This window comes from Bufo gargarizans, chromosome 4, assembly GCF_014858855.1.
Source record: "Bufo gargarizans isolate SCDJY-AF-19 chromosome 4, ASM1485885v1, whole genome shotgun sequence".
Classification (NCBI taxonomy): Eukaryota; Metazoa; Chordata; class Amphibia; order Anura; family Bufonidae; genus Bufo; species Bufo gargarizans.
Window position 1 is genome coordinate 378,748,517 of NC_058083.1, and position 14,584 is coordinate 378,763,100.

At 40.3% G+C, this 14,584-nt stretch overlaps 1 protein-coding gene across 1 annotated transcript in view; it reads right to left on the reverse strand.

Annotated features, from left to right (window-relative positions):
* The window catches only part of LOC122935448 (pecanex-like protein 2), a 644,117-nt gene extending 635,606 nt beyond the window's left edge, over positions 1-8,511 (reverse strand). Inside the window, exons 1-2 of the mRNA XM_044291215.1 lie at positions 8,503-8,511; positions 7,946-8,096 (exon numbers count right to left, since the gene is read on the reverse strand). Coding sequence (XP_044147150.1) covers positions 7,946-8,096; positions 8,503-8,511 — 160 coding nt within the window. The remainder of the gene's footprint in view (positions 1-7,945; positions 8,097-8,502) is intronic.
* Positions 8,512-14,584: the final 6,073 nt, after the last annotated feature.

The following is a 14,584-nucleotide window of genomic DNA, read 5'->3' on the forward strand; positions in this document are numbered from 1 at the left end:
GCACACCATCAGCTCACTAAAGGCAGCAGACTAAATCATACAGCACTGGCTGCACCACCAAAAACTTGGCCAGGTGGGAATTAAGCTTGCATACTTGCGAATTGCACATTCTGTCATTGATGGCGCAGAGGAGGAGGAGTATGAGTGGGAGAAGCAGTAAATGATTATGGCAATAACAAATACACCATACTGCCTGTTAGAGATGGCCTTGTGGTTCGCTCGGCGGTCATTTTGCGGTGAACTTTGCGTGTTCTTGATTTGCCGAACATGCGAACATATGGAGAAATTTGCACCCGCCATATTCTTTTACATTATGAAGAACTTTGACCCATGACACATCCATCAGGTGGTACAGGACAACCAATTGAGACATTTCAGCACATGGACATACCCCCTACATTATAAATAAACCTGATCTGGCCGCCATTTTACATTCAATGTTTTGCTAGTGTAGGGAGAGGTTGCTGTGTGGAACAGGGACAGACTGTTAGGGACACCAAACACTAGCTAATAGGGCCACAAAAGTAATTTTAAGGACTAGTATAGGTGTGCTATCAATATGTGTAATACACAGAGGGGTGCGATATACTTATAATATACTTATATAATGAGTCAAAAACACATACATCTATATAGTGATCACCTGGAAGTCAGGGGCCTAGGGGCTAGGGGCTTACTAGAGCCATTTTTTTTATAGGGTAAGGTTCCGGACAGGGTCGCTCTAATCAGGACGGGTGGTCTGTAGTTAGGCTATCAGGGCCGGAATAGCACCCCCCTGTAGGGCAATATCAGGGACAGTTCTTTGCCCACCCTGTCCTTCAATACCACATAATCATCTAGCCCAGGGATAGATGATTTTTGCTTTCCCTCCGGGATTCATGGATGTGCACTGGAACCCCCTGGATTGTGGTAGGACATATGGTTTCTGATTTGGTGCCGCTGAGCACCTGATTTACTGCCGCCGAGCACTTGTTATTGCCTGCGACATCTATACTTTTTGCTTAACTTTAATAATTAAATTTATTTTAATTTTGAGGGATATCTTTTCCATTCACATGTCCTCAAAATGGGCGGTTGTGTGCGTTTCTGCTGCAAAACTGCAGGTATATAGAGGGACAAGCGTTATTGGAACAAATCATTTCTACTGGTGTGATATATACTGTTGTTGCCCCCAAAAAACTGATTGAAGTGTTAGATACCAATATACGTTCTTTATAGTGCATTTGGGTACTGTATAGTGCATTTGCACATGCGCGTACGTGAAAATTATATTGCCGATATTTCGCATTGAAAAAAATAATGAATGGCGATCGCAAATTCGAATAATACATCTTGTATGTCACTGTTCATGTTGTGGGACTAGTTGTGCACTTCTAGTAATTATTTCTTGGTTGCAAATATGAGCTGAAGGTTTTTCAGGTTTGCCTGCCATTAAAATGAATGGGACCCGCGGCGAACTTGCGGTTCGCAAACATTTGATAGCGTTTGCGAACCGTCCCGGCAGATGTTCGTCCATCACTACTGCCTGTGGATGCAGCCTGGCTGCTGCAAAAGAGACCAGGAGAAGGAACCTCTTGTTGCATAAGCTGGTGGACATTTTGGACATTTGGGTGATGCTGCTTCATGTGGTTCAATAGAGCTGTGGTACCTATGTTTGTGTTTGACTGTGCACGGCTTATTTTACTCTTGAAAATTTTGCACAGGGCAATGCTGTTGTCTTCAGGCAGCATGGAGAAAAACTTCCAGATGGGAGATACTCACATAGAGCTAGTGGCAGTCGATTTGGCCATGGCATTTTTTTGGGAGGTTCTAGCCATATGTTGCCTTTGCTTTTTATTGCTGCTGCTGCCACCACCCTCTTCCTCAGATGTAGCCTCCCCCTCAGCACCCAGATCACATTCATCATCAGAGTCCTTACCATACCCACCACTTTTCTTAGTCTGTAGTATGCCATTGTGAGATCCTTGGCCTCCATCCTGATTTCTTGTGCTGCATTTACCCAGATTGCCATTGTAACCCCACCCTGGCTATAAGTGCCATCATCCCTATCCTATGGCAGTCCAAACGCTGACTGTTCGCACACAAGTCATCAACAGTGAGACACTTTTGACTATTTGCTGTAGTATGTGGTGGGGTTTTGAATCTCCTTCTCATGGTTATCCAAACGCTGACTGCTCTCACACAACTCATCAACAGGGAAACGCTCTTGACTAAATGTTTTAGTGCATGATGGGTTTTTGATGCCTCTTCTTTGGAAAAAAAAAAGCATCCCACTAGGAGGGACAGTGAAACAGAGAGGATGCAACTGAAAGGCTTCTCTGGGAATGTAAGGAGAAGCAGGAGTAATGCTGTGACCCCTGGGACCAAGGCATGGTATCAGACTCAAACATGACCTCTACGGCATCCTGCTGTGACTGAAAGGAGGTCAAGTCGACAATTTCCTCCTCTTTTTCCTGAATAATAATGTTGTGGCTTTTGGAAGCCAGGGAGAATTGTGGCCTACTACTACTACTCCCTGGATGGCTGCTAGTGTCCATATACTGGCTCTGGGAGGACAAGACCTGGGCCTTTTTTTTTTAACTCTTCCGTATTCCAGACATTTTATGACGTGGCCTAATGAAAACTCACAAGTTTCATAAATGAAAAGTCATCGGTTTTGTACACAGTCACACGACTTATAAAATGGTTATAGCAAAATTGCAAGTGTGTTTTCTGTATTTAAAGACCGAGGCACAATTAAATGTCCTTTTTTCTACAAACACACTAAACACTACTATTAACAATTTATGTTGGAAATATTGCAGTATTGATGCTAGTAATATTTCTGTTTACTGTGTCATGTATGTTTAAAAATGCAGATTCCACAAAATCCCTTATTAAAACACACATTGCAAACTTATAATGTGATTATTCCCCCCACACACACCAATATAAATATGTGGGAAAGGCAGTAAAATTTCTGTCTTTAAGTCATTTACATTTAAAAACGCAGGTTCAAAAAACTTTTTTTCACTGTTATGACACACATTGCAAAGTTCTAATGCGATTATTCCACCGTATACCACCAATATATTATATAGAACAAAACATACAATGCAACAGCTCTCTGCAAACCAAATAAAGTACAAAAATGAATTATATTGCTTATACTATGCTTGTAAATTAGAGATGCTTGGCAAATCATTTTCTTCAACATTTTTGAGCCCGTCTGCCACATGTCAAGGTGATCTCTGTAAGAGGGGAACCTAACACTAAATTCTACCTGTTATGTGCCATGATGGCTACCATACAATTCAGTGAGTGTAGGTTCCACATGCATGCTCGGCCTACTTTAATTTTTATCATCTTTGGTGCCAAAATGGCCAACATTATATCCAGGGAATGCAGGTACAAACAATATACTGTAACAATGCAGAAAAGTGCAATAAGGTTTCTGTCTACTGTGTTATGTGCATTTAAAAAAGCAGATTAAAAAAAAAAAAAATCTTTAACTCCTGGAGTGATAGGCAGACATGGCCGGTGGGTCTCCGCTGTTTCAAACAGCAGAGACCAGCAGCTAGTTACCACAACTAGCAATAATGCTGATCGCGGTCATTAAAGCCTTTAGATGCCGTGATCAAGTGAGATCACAGCATCTAAAGGGTGAAGAACCTGGAACTCAAGCTTTCAGGCTTCTTACCAGCATCCTCTGTGGCCAATGAGGATGCCGGTATGCGGTCAATAAGGATGCATTTAAATGGACGTAAAAAATCCATGAATGTTCAAAACTAAGAACAAAAAATTGGATATTGTAGGCTCAAATATGAGCTTCAAAATCATATAAAAAAAGTTTAAAAAAATGAAAAAAATATATTAAAAATTCTAATTAAAATTAAAGTGTATATCACCCCCTTTCAGTATAATTAATCCCTTAAGGACCCATGCCGTACATGTACGTCATTTCTGTCCAGAACTTAAAGACCTGTGATGTACTTCATGGTGATCAGGCGGGTGCAGAAGCTGCGCCTGCCCAATCAGCAGCAGGGGTCCGGCAGTCACTGATAGCCGTACCTCTGCTGCATGTTACAGCATCGGTGAAATTACCGATGCAATCACATTAACCCTTGATGTGCCGCAGTCAGCGCTGACCATGGCACGTGTGATGTAGCCCGATGCCTTCCTTAGACATTGGGGCTGCCTTCTGGGGACAGCCTATGAGATCCAGCCTCCTGGATCTCACCGGCAGGAAGCTAAATGTGTAATACACACTGTACTACACTTACAGCCAATGCATTCCAATACAGAAGTAGGGGCAGAGGCTTGGGTGGCAGTCAGGGGTGAACACTTCCCTACCCCCCGTCCGTGACAGTGATGTAAAAAAATGTTTTTTTTTCAAAGTTTAAATTTATTTCTATACTATTTAGACATAAAAAAAACAATACATATGTGGTATTGTTGTAATCGTACTAACCCAGAGAATTATAGGCATAAGTCAGTTTATCTGCAAACGGAACACCGTGGGACAAAACCCGTTAAACGGTGGAGGAATTGTTTTTTCTTCCAATTGCAACCCATTTGGAAAAAAAATTCCCACTTCCCACTACATTTGTGTGCTACGATAAATGGTGGCATTAGAAAGTACATCTTGTCCTGCAAAATATAAGTCCTTATACAGCTATGTAAACGGAAAAATAAAAAGGTTATGGCTCAAGGAAGATAGGGAAGAAAAATGAAAACGCAAAATGAAAAACCTCAGCTATTTTGAGGGTTAATATTAAGACACACATTGTAAACTTGTAATGTGATTATTCCTTCCCATACATACCACCAACATAACAATGCAGGAAAAGCTGGTAACTGACTTCCGTCTACTGTATTTTCTGCTTTTTAAATTGTAGGTTCAAAAAAGAACTTTCTTTACTGCAGGAAGCCACGTTGCAAACTTGCAATGTGATTATTCCCCCCACCAACAATAAAACGATGCAGGAAAAGACAGTCTACTGTGCTATTTGCGTATAAAAAACTGGTAAAAAAAAAGACTTTTCTGCACTCTTAAAACACACGTTGCAAACTTGTAAAGCGATTATTTCCCCTTCCTCCCTCCAATATAATGCTGTCATTTGCGTTTAAAAATGCAGATTTAAAAAAGATCATTCTGTATTTTTAAGAAACATGTTGTAAACTTGTAATGCAATTATTTCCCCACTACAGGAAAAGCTGATAATTGATTCCTGTCTACTGCATTATTTGCGCTTAAAAATGCAGGTTCAAAAATGCACATTGTAATATAATTATTCTCCCGCCCTCCCCCCAACCACTAATCTAAAGATGCAGAAATGCCTGTAAAATGTCTGTCTATTGTGTTATTTGTGTTTAAAAACATAGGTTCAAAAAAAGATTTTTCTTCACTGCTAAGCCGTACTTTGCAAACTTATAATTTTGATTATTTCACCACCATCACCACCAATATAACTATGCAGGAAAGGTAGTAATATTTATGTCTACAGTGCAATTTGTATTTAATCCTTCTGGTGTAAAAATCGTGTTATTGCTGTAATGAAACGTTTAAAAAAATATGTTTGAAAACATGTGCAATTGCTCAGCAGCAGAAAACTAGTTGGGTGCTGTGATGTTAATAAGCCTATGTATAAACTTCTGGTCTTGGGGGGGGGAATGCTGTCTTTGTTAAAAAAAATATAAAGAAATAAAGTCTTGCAGGTGGCTGGTTTTGTGCTGCAGAACTTCCTAAATGAGTTTCTAAAGCAGCTGTATTATTAAGCACTGTGCCCCAGTTCCTGACTTCCTCAAAGCTTTCCATGATGAAAGTCTCTAGTTTTCTACACGCTTATTTATTTCTATTCTTTCCCTACACTGTCCCTGTTACAGTAGAATAGATTGTTGCTTGTGCCTCTGTATACTGTGTAAAAGTCATTTCTGTCACACGCTGCATAGATCTATCCACACTCATCAACAGCTCAGCACAAAATGTCTGCTCATTCTGCACAAACATCTCCCTGCCTGGTGCCACCCCCGATTGGCTAATGCAGATGTTTTCCAGCCCTATAAGCCAATCAGGGCAACCCCCAACTTCCTCTCAGGATCATGTGAGCATACATCTTCCTCCCTCGTGGTTTTGCCCGCCAACATGTGCAGTTGCGTGACATTTTACAGGATTCATCTGAAGCAAACCTGAAAAGCTTCAGGTTCGTTTGGTGATTTTTTTTTTTTTTTTTTTTATGATTCTGGTTCATTAAGAATCAATTGACTCATCCTTATTTCAGACACATGGAAAACACACTCTCACATCTCTAGCTGAGCTCACAATGGTGAGTGTGCTTTACACATAGCACACAGCCTAATAAACCAGCCAGTATCCTGCCCCCTCATTGGCTGACAGGGTGCCTGCAAAGCCTTCTGGCAAGCCTACCAGCCAGGGCCCTGTCCAGGTAGTGAAGGGTGCCGTTTTGCATGCTTCACCTGAAGTTAATTGCCAACATTTCAGATTCATTTGTTGAAAGAATTTTTGTGAAATTTGTGACTAAATGAATTACTTTAGAATTAATTTGCTAATCTGTAAAATTTACTCCTTTAATCATCTGCTTTTTTGCGCTTTGTTTCAACTTGACATGGTATTCCAGTGCACAAAGATGCTATCTGCGGGCTGGACATGTTGTATATACATAACAAAACATATACTCACCTGATCCTCTACAGAAGAAGTTCTGACAGCAATGTGAATACCATTCAGCCAATCAATGACAGCCAGTGACTGGCTAAACAGCATTCACAGCCTGCTGCTGTGTCAAAACCGGAGCAGCAGGGACCCAGGCACTCTCAGAACAGCATCAGTGGAGAATCAAAGAGGTAAGTAAAAATTTTATGTTTTTTTTACATCATGTGCAGCTCCTGGCACAACTTTTTGTGCGCAGCAAAGCCTTTATAAAACTTTGAAGGTTGGTGCTTCTAGACAGTCCCCACTTTATGGGATTTTAGACAGTCCCCACTATATTTTCACGTCGCCTATCAAGGATTGGACTGGCCTACTACAGTATCAGAGGATTCTCTGGTGAATCCAAGCGCTGACAGTAATGGACCCTTAAGAAACAGGGTCCTTAAAGGGACACTATCAGGCCTTCTGAGCATAATTAGATCTTTATATGCCCTCCTAGGTCTTGTAATAAGTTTCCAATTCAAATAAGTATTATCCCTGTGCGCATTGTAAAACGTTAAAAATAATCTTTATAATCACCTGTCAATCAACTGTCCATTATGCCCAAGGGGCGTTCTTTGCACCGCATTTGTGCCCAGCTGCGCCCCAACTGCTGGATCCTTAAACACGCACATCTCATTAGAATTTACTTCGCTGGGCGGTATTTTCCTGTCCCCGACATTCGGAGATCCCGCGCATGCCCAATACGAAGTTACGGTCATCGGCCTCAATAGGGGACGCAGGCGCGATGTGATCCTGGGCGCATGCACAGGATCTCCGAATGTCGGGGACAGGAGAATACCGCCCAGCGAAGTGAATACTAATGAGATGGGCGTGTCTAAGGATCCAGCAGTTGGGGCACGGCTAGGCACAAATGCGGCGCAAAGAACGCTCCTTGTGCATAAAGGACAGTTGATTGACAGGTGATTATAAAGATAATTTTTCCCGTTTTACAGTGTACACAGGGATAATACTTATATGAATTGGAAACTTATTACAAGACCTAGGAGGGCATATAAAGATCTAATTATGCTCAGAAGGCCTGACAGTGTCCCTTTAAGGTCCTATATACACAGAGGGTGAACCCTCAGAATCATTTTCTTTGGTAATCTCAAGACTGACACTGTACTGTACTGATGCATTTCTCAGAAGGTGCTCTGTAACCAACTATTTAACATTGTGATTTACAATTTTTCTATGTTGTGCTTTGTTGTCTTTATTTCATTACAGTGTCACTTAAGAATTTGATCTACTAACCAGTGATTTCTCTCTGTCTGTATTCTTTATTTTGCAGCAGTGGTTGTGCAATCCATAGCCATGGATGATGTTTTCGTAGCTGTGGTATTATGTAATGAGCCAGGAGACCCACAGCCAATGCCATAACCAGCAAGACAGTACTGAGAACTGGCTATATAGGGAAAGAAAACAAAAAAAAAAAACATAAGTCACAGAATTTTCATAATACTTTGTAAAGTGAAGAATACACTGCATATCAATATAAATAAGAAAAGTGGCAGATCATTAACTGGGTTGTCCAGGATTTTATGAGATGATCAATACCTATATTGTCTGATCTAAATAATTCTTGATTACATGCAATTATACCTTAATACCCAAATAATCACGTAATCCACCTCGTTAACAATAAATACATTTTTATTGAATAAATAAGATTAAAAAAGCAAAATTCATTATATTAATGCCAGCCTCCATCTTTCAATTCAGCAAAAGGCATTTATCCTGTAGAGAAAGTTAAAAGGCACTTCCTAATGTTTTGTGATTGCACATATGCTTCCTTTGCTGGCTGGATTCACTTTTTCCATTGCTCTATACACTGATTTGTTTCCATGGTTATGACCACCCTGCAATCCATTAGTGGCGGTCGTGCTTGCATATTATAGGAAAAAGCACAAGCCTATAAGTGGTCCCACTTTCCCGGCCACCAGAGAGGCCGGTGCTTTTTCATATAGTGTACAACCACGACCACCACTGAAGGATTGCAGGGTGGTCGTAACAATAGAAATAAGTAGTGTATAATGCGATGAAAAAATTAATCCAGCTAGCAAAGGAAGCAATATTGGCAATCCCAAAACATTAGTAAGTGCCTTGTTGTAACTTTCTCTACAGGATAAATGCCACTTGCTGAAGTGAGACAAACCCTTTAAGCCTAATTTTGTCAATCTGACATGTAATTTTATGTGGTAATAACTTTGGAATACATTACTTATCAACCTGATTCTGAAACTGTTTTCTTGTGATACATCATATGAAAGGTAAATATGTTTTATTAAAAAAATCTTTCTAAATTTACAGAAAATGTGGAAAAACGTGCAATTTTCTAAACTTCCTCAGAAAGTAGTTATTAATTAACATTCACCATATGTCTACGTAATGTTGTTATCATTTTGTAAATGTCATCTTATTTTTTTAGGACATTAGAAGGCTTGGAATGTTTGAAGCAATTTTGTAAATTTTCAAAAAAATTCCCATAATCAACTTTTTTAGAAACCAAATCAGTTTTTAAGTCATTTTGTGGGGCTTAGATAATAGAAACTACTAAATACCCTATTTTAGAAATTGCACCTCTCAAATTATTCAAAACTGAATTTAGAAACGGTGTTAACCATTTAGGTGTTCCACAGGAATGAAAACAAAATGGAGGTGAAAATTTAAAATGTCATTTTTTTATTCCATAAAAATGACCACATTTTGAAAACTACACCACTCAAGTTGTTTTTTTTCAAGTGGTGAAGTAAGCACTCTTTGATAAAAAAAAAAAAAAAAATATATATATATATATATATATACATATATATATAATAAAATGTTGTGTTGGCCCCAAATTGTTCATTTTCAGAAGCGGTAACAGGAAGAAATGCACCCCAAAATGTCTTATCCATTTGCTCCTGCAACATCCCATATGTTTCATTGTAAACTGCTGTAAGGGAACCTCAGGGCTCAGAAGGGAAGAAGTACTATATGACTTTTTGAGGAAAAATGTAGAAGAATTTTTTTTAGGCACTATGTTGAATTTCAAGGGATTCTGACGCCTCAGGTGTTTGAACGTTTAGTCGATGGTGAAAAAAAAAAATTGCAATTTTTATAAATATATGCCATTTCTTTGCACAATGTGTTGGGCTCTATTTGTTCCACTTTGAAAAGTTAGCTCTCTAATTATTGTGCTGTATTTCCTGACTGTAGAAACGCCCCACATATGTCCCTGAGGCTACATGCACACGACTGTATGTGTTTTGCGGTGTGCAAATTGCGGATCCACAGAAAAAAAACAATGACATCCGCATGCAATCGTTTTTTTTTTTTTTTTTTTGCGGATCCATTGTAGCCTAAAATGAACAAGTATAGGACATGTGCTATTTTTTTGGCGGGGCTAGGGAACAGACATACTGATGCGGACAGCACATCACCATATGTCTACGTAATGTTGTTATCATTTTGTAAATGAGAAAACAGGGGTCGAGAAAACAATGATGCTGGATATTGGGCAATAAACTGCTGGGCATATACATTTGTTTTTAGCTGCCATAAAATTTTTGCATTTTTTATAAAAGCTCCAGGTGGGAGCTAAAACGTTGCATTTTTATGGATACAGAGGAATAAATATAGTATTTTTCCTATCCCTGGAGTACTGTGGTACCTTCTAAATGTTATTTTGGGACTATTTGATGAAGGCCTGGATTGCGTGCACCATACTTTGAATACTTTGCATTCTGCTGCTGTCTACTTTTGTATATACCAGTGGCATGCAAAAGTTTGGGCACCCCTAGTAACAATTACTGTTACTGTGAACAGTCAAAGGGTTTGTTCACTTTAGCAAATGGCATTTATCATGTAGTCAAAGTTAATATAAGGAACTTACTAATGTATTGTGATTGTCCATATTGCCTCCTTTGCTAGCTGGATTTGTTTTTCCATCACATTATATATTGCTCGTATCCAGTGGTTAAGACCACTTTGCAATCCAGCAGCGGAGGCGGTGCTTGCACACTGTAGGAAAAAGTGTCAGCCTTTCTGGTGGCCAAGACTGCAGAAGTGTGCATAACCCGGCACTTTTTTCTAAAGTGTGCAAGCATGACCACAGGATACGAGTAGGGTATAATGTGATGGAAAAATTAATCCAGCCAGGAAAGGATGCAATATGGACAATCACAATACATTAGTAAATGCCTTGTATTAAAGAGGATCTTTCACTGCTCCTGACATTACAGTATGAGTTCAAGCCAATAATTTTACATCAAAGATCTATTGTATTAGTGACCTAAATCTGCTACTGCTTCATCCTATGCAAACTTTTTTTAGGGCGCATGGGAATGAGAAATTTTCCTGAGGGACTGCTTTCCAAATATAACAAAAACACAATTGGATGCTTTATATTGATGACATCCTGTTTTCTTGAGAGGGTCCCCATGAGGAATTTGAACTGCTGATGATCCAACTAAATGACAATAATATCAATGTAAAGTTATCATATAAGATTACCAAGGAAGTTGACTTCCCAGACATCAAAATTAAAAAGACGCAAGCAGAGAAATTGGAGACTAATGTATTTAGGAAACACACAGCAGTAAATTCTCTTCTCCATGCAGATTCGGCTCATCTGCGATCGACAATCAATGGTATACCAGTGGGACAGCTTTTGAGACTGAAACGCATTTGCTCCACAGACTCCAACTTTGAAAAGCAAGCGGAGAACCTGAAAAATGGGTTTAGGGAAATAGCATATAGTAATAGGCATAATAAAAAGGGATATAATAAAGCCAAGAGGACCCCTAGACAAACTATGCCCTAATAGGTTAGAGGAGCAGATAGAAGGTAGAACATAGACCAAGTTCATAACTCAATATAATTTACAATGGAAGGAAGTTGTGAACATTTTTCATAAACATTGGGACAGTTTAAAAATGGACCCACATTTGAGTAGACATGTGCCTGAAAATCCCAAAGCAACAGGAAGATGAACTAAAAACTTGCAAGATATGCTAGTGCATAGTCATAATATACCACAAAAAAGACCCTGTTTGGTGAAATTAAATGTACAGGAAGCATGTCAAAATATAAAGAGAACTTCAAGAATTATAATGGTCAGAAGTCTTTTGAAATTAGACAACATATCACCGTATATATACCGTACATAAAAAAACACAAAACAGCAAGATTTTATTGTATTTTTTCAGCACAAATGCATATTATCTATATTTATATTTCATTTTTTATTATTATATATTTTTTGTTATCAAGTATAGTCTTTAGTGTAGCACTTTTAATCATGGGCAAATATGACATTTCATTAGCATAATTTATATTTGATTAGTGATTAATTGATTCATGGCACTTAGTATTTTACCACAATAATGTTTGCAAATTAAAAACCCCTTGTTTTTATAATCATGTTCTCATTAATATTACATACAGATCACACTATTAAATATTTATTAAAAAATGAATAATAGCGTCAGGATTTATTCAGGTCTTAGGGCTCTTTCACACTTGCGTTCTTTTCTTCCGGCATAGAGTTCCGTTGTCGGGGCTCTATGCCGGAAGAATCCTGATCAGTTTTATCCTAATGCATTCTGAATGGAGAGAAATCAGTTCAGGATGCATCAGGATGTCTTCAGTTCCGGACCGGAACGTTTTTTGGCCGGAGAAAATACCGCAGCATGCTGCGCTTTTTGCTCCGGCCAAAAATCCCGAAGACTTGCCGCAAGGCCGGATCCGGAATTAATGCCCATTGAAGGGAATTAATCTGGCCTTAAGCTAAACGTCCTTTCGGCGCATTGCAGGATCCGACGTTTAGCTTTTTCTGAATGGTTACCATGGCTACCGGGACGCTAAAGTCCTGGCAGCCATGGTAAAGTGTAGTGGGGAGCGGGGGAGCAGTATACTTACCGTCCGTGCGGCTCCCGGGGCGCTCCAGAGTGATGTCAGGGCGCTCCAGGCGCATGGATGACGTGATCACATGGCACGTCATCCATGCGCATGGGGCGCTCTGACGTCATTCTGGAGAGCCCCGGGAGCCGCACGGACTGTAAGTATACTGCTCCCCCGCTCCCCACTCACTACTACTATGGCAACCAGGACTTTAATAGCTTCCTGGCTGCCATAGTAACACTGAACGCATTTTGAAGACAGATCCGTCTTCAAATGCTTTCAGTTCACTTGTGTTTTTCCGAATCTGGCGTGTAATTCCGGCAAGTGGAGTACACGCTGGATCCGGACAACGCAAGTGTGAAAGAGCCCTTATATAGTAATAATGATGATAAAGCAGCGATAGTAATGTAGATAGTCCTCATTGACAGGTATAATAGAGCGATGCACATGACAGTTTTTGGTTCCCAAGGCTCTTCTGCCATTCTGCCAGTCACGACCTGTTCTCACATGATCCAATCACTTGGAGCTTCGCACCACGTGACCGGCCTCAGGTGCACATGGTCGCAGGCAGAGGGCGGAAGGGGGAGGTCTAGGGGCGACCGAACAGGCAAGCGCCAACGTAACTCCGTCATCGCTCACGTGAGATATGTAAACCTCCTTATTGAGGATGGTCCCTTTATCAATATCCTTACCTTATCCTAAGTAACTTCCTGATGAAGCTTACGTGAAACGCGCCTACAGTGCATATGGATCAATTAACTACTAAGACAAACAAAAATGACCCAGGGTATCCCCAAGGCGGGTAAGAGACAGTGCCCACCCTGAATAGCCACAGGGGATACACCTAAAGTGTAACTCGGTAAAAGCTCCCGAGTGAAGTAGCAGAAACAAATGAAAAGAGAGCTCATATTACCAAAAATATATAAATTTTATTACAATAAGTTAAAAATAACAGAAAAAAGAGAAGGGTAAATTAGTACATAAGATGCCGTGAAACAAGGTGATGGGAGCGGAGAAAAAACAGCACCACCCTGGGAGGAAGGAGCACACGGTTGAAACAAATAGAAAGATGTAATATACATGATATCTAACATGGGAGTAAGCGATCTTGGGTACAGTGCCCAGCCCATGCAAAAAGTGAATGGAGAAATGGAACCATACAGTATCAGGCAAAGCACGGTCGGCTCATGCACCCCCACTAGAAGTAGATACAAACATGTAAGGATGGAAATGTGTATCATACAGGGCAAAGTGCCGGTGGACAACAATTGACCACACAATCAGCGGGGGGCAATGGGAGACCAGAGCTTACCTGAATGAACCGTGTGCAAAGAAACCCAGGGTGGCGCTACCCCAACGCGCGTTTCGGCGTGCCTTCGTCAGGGGGTAGCGCCATCTCTGTGAACCAGGTTTAAATGGACTCTCTTAGCCAATAGGAATGAGTACTTACTCGTCCCCAGGTGTACATGTTGACGAGGCGCGCAGAGATCCTGGCGATTCGCATCCGGCCGCCCCACAGCCGGCATCCCGCCGGCACGCCTACCCCATGTGATGAAATCACATGATCGGGCGGCACTGGCGTGAGGACGCACAGGTGTGAGGCGCCGGAGGCGGCACCCAGGATGACGCGCGCACACATGACAGGAGGGGAGGAGCATGAAAAAACCAGCGGATAACCCAGCGAACTGCCCCACAGTCACAAAATCATAAAGAAGGCCGTATTAGCAGGTAATGATACTACAGACATGCCACAAAAAACCATCAGTACGGCATATGTGGCTCTATAACAATATGTATATGCATACACAATACAAAAGAAAATATTAATATACAAATACACTGTAATGCATAATTAGAACTATATAAATATATTTTATACATACAGAATCAGTAATAATAATATTAGCAAAAATAATAAATAAAATGTATGCATACGGCAACATGATTAGGAATACCAAACATGATTATAATTAAGTATAGAAAACAACACGCATAAATCATAGTAGATAC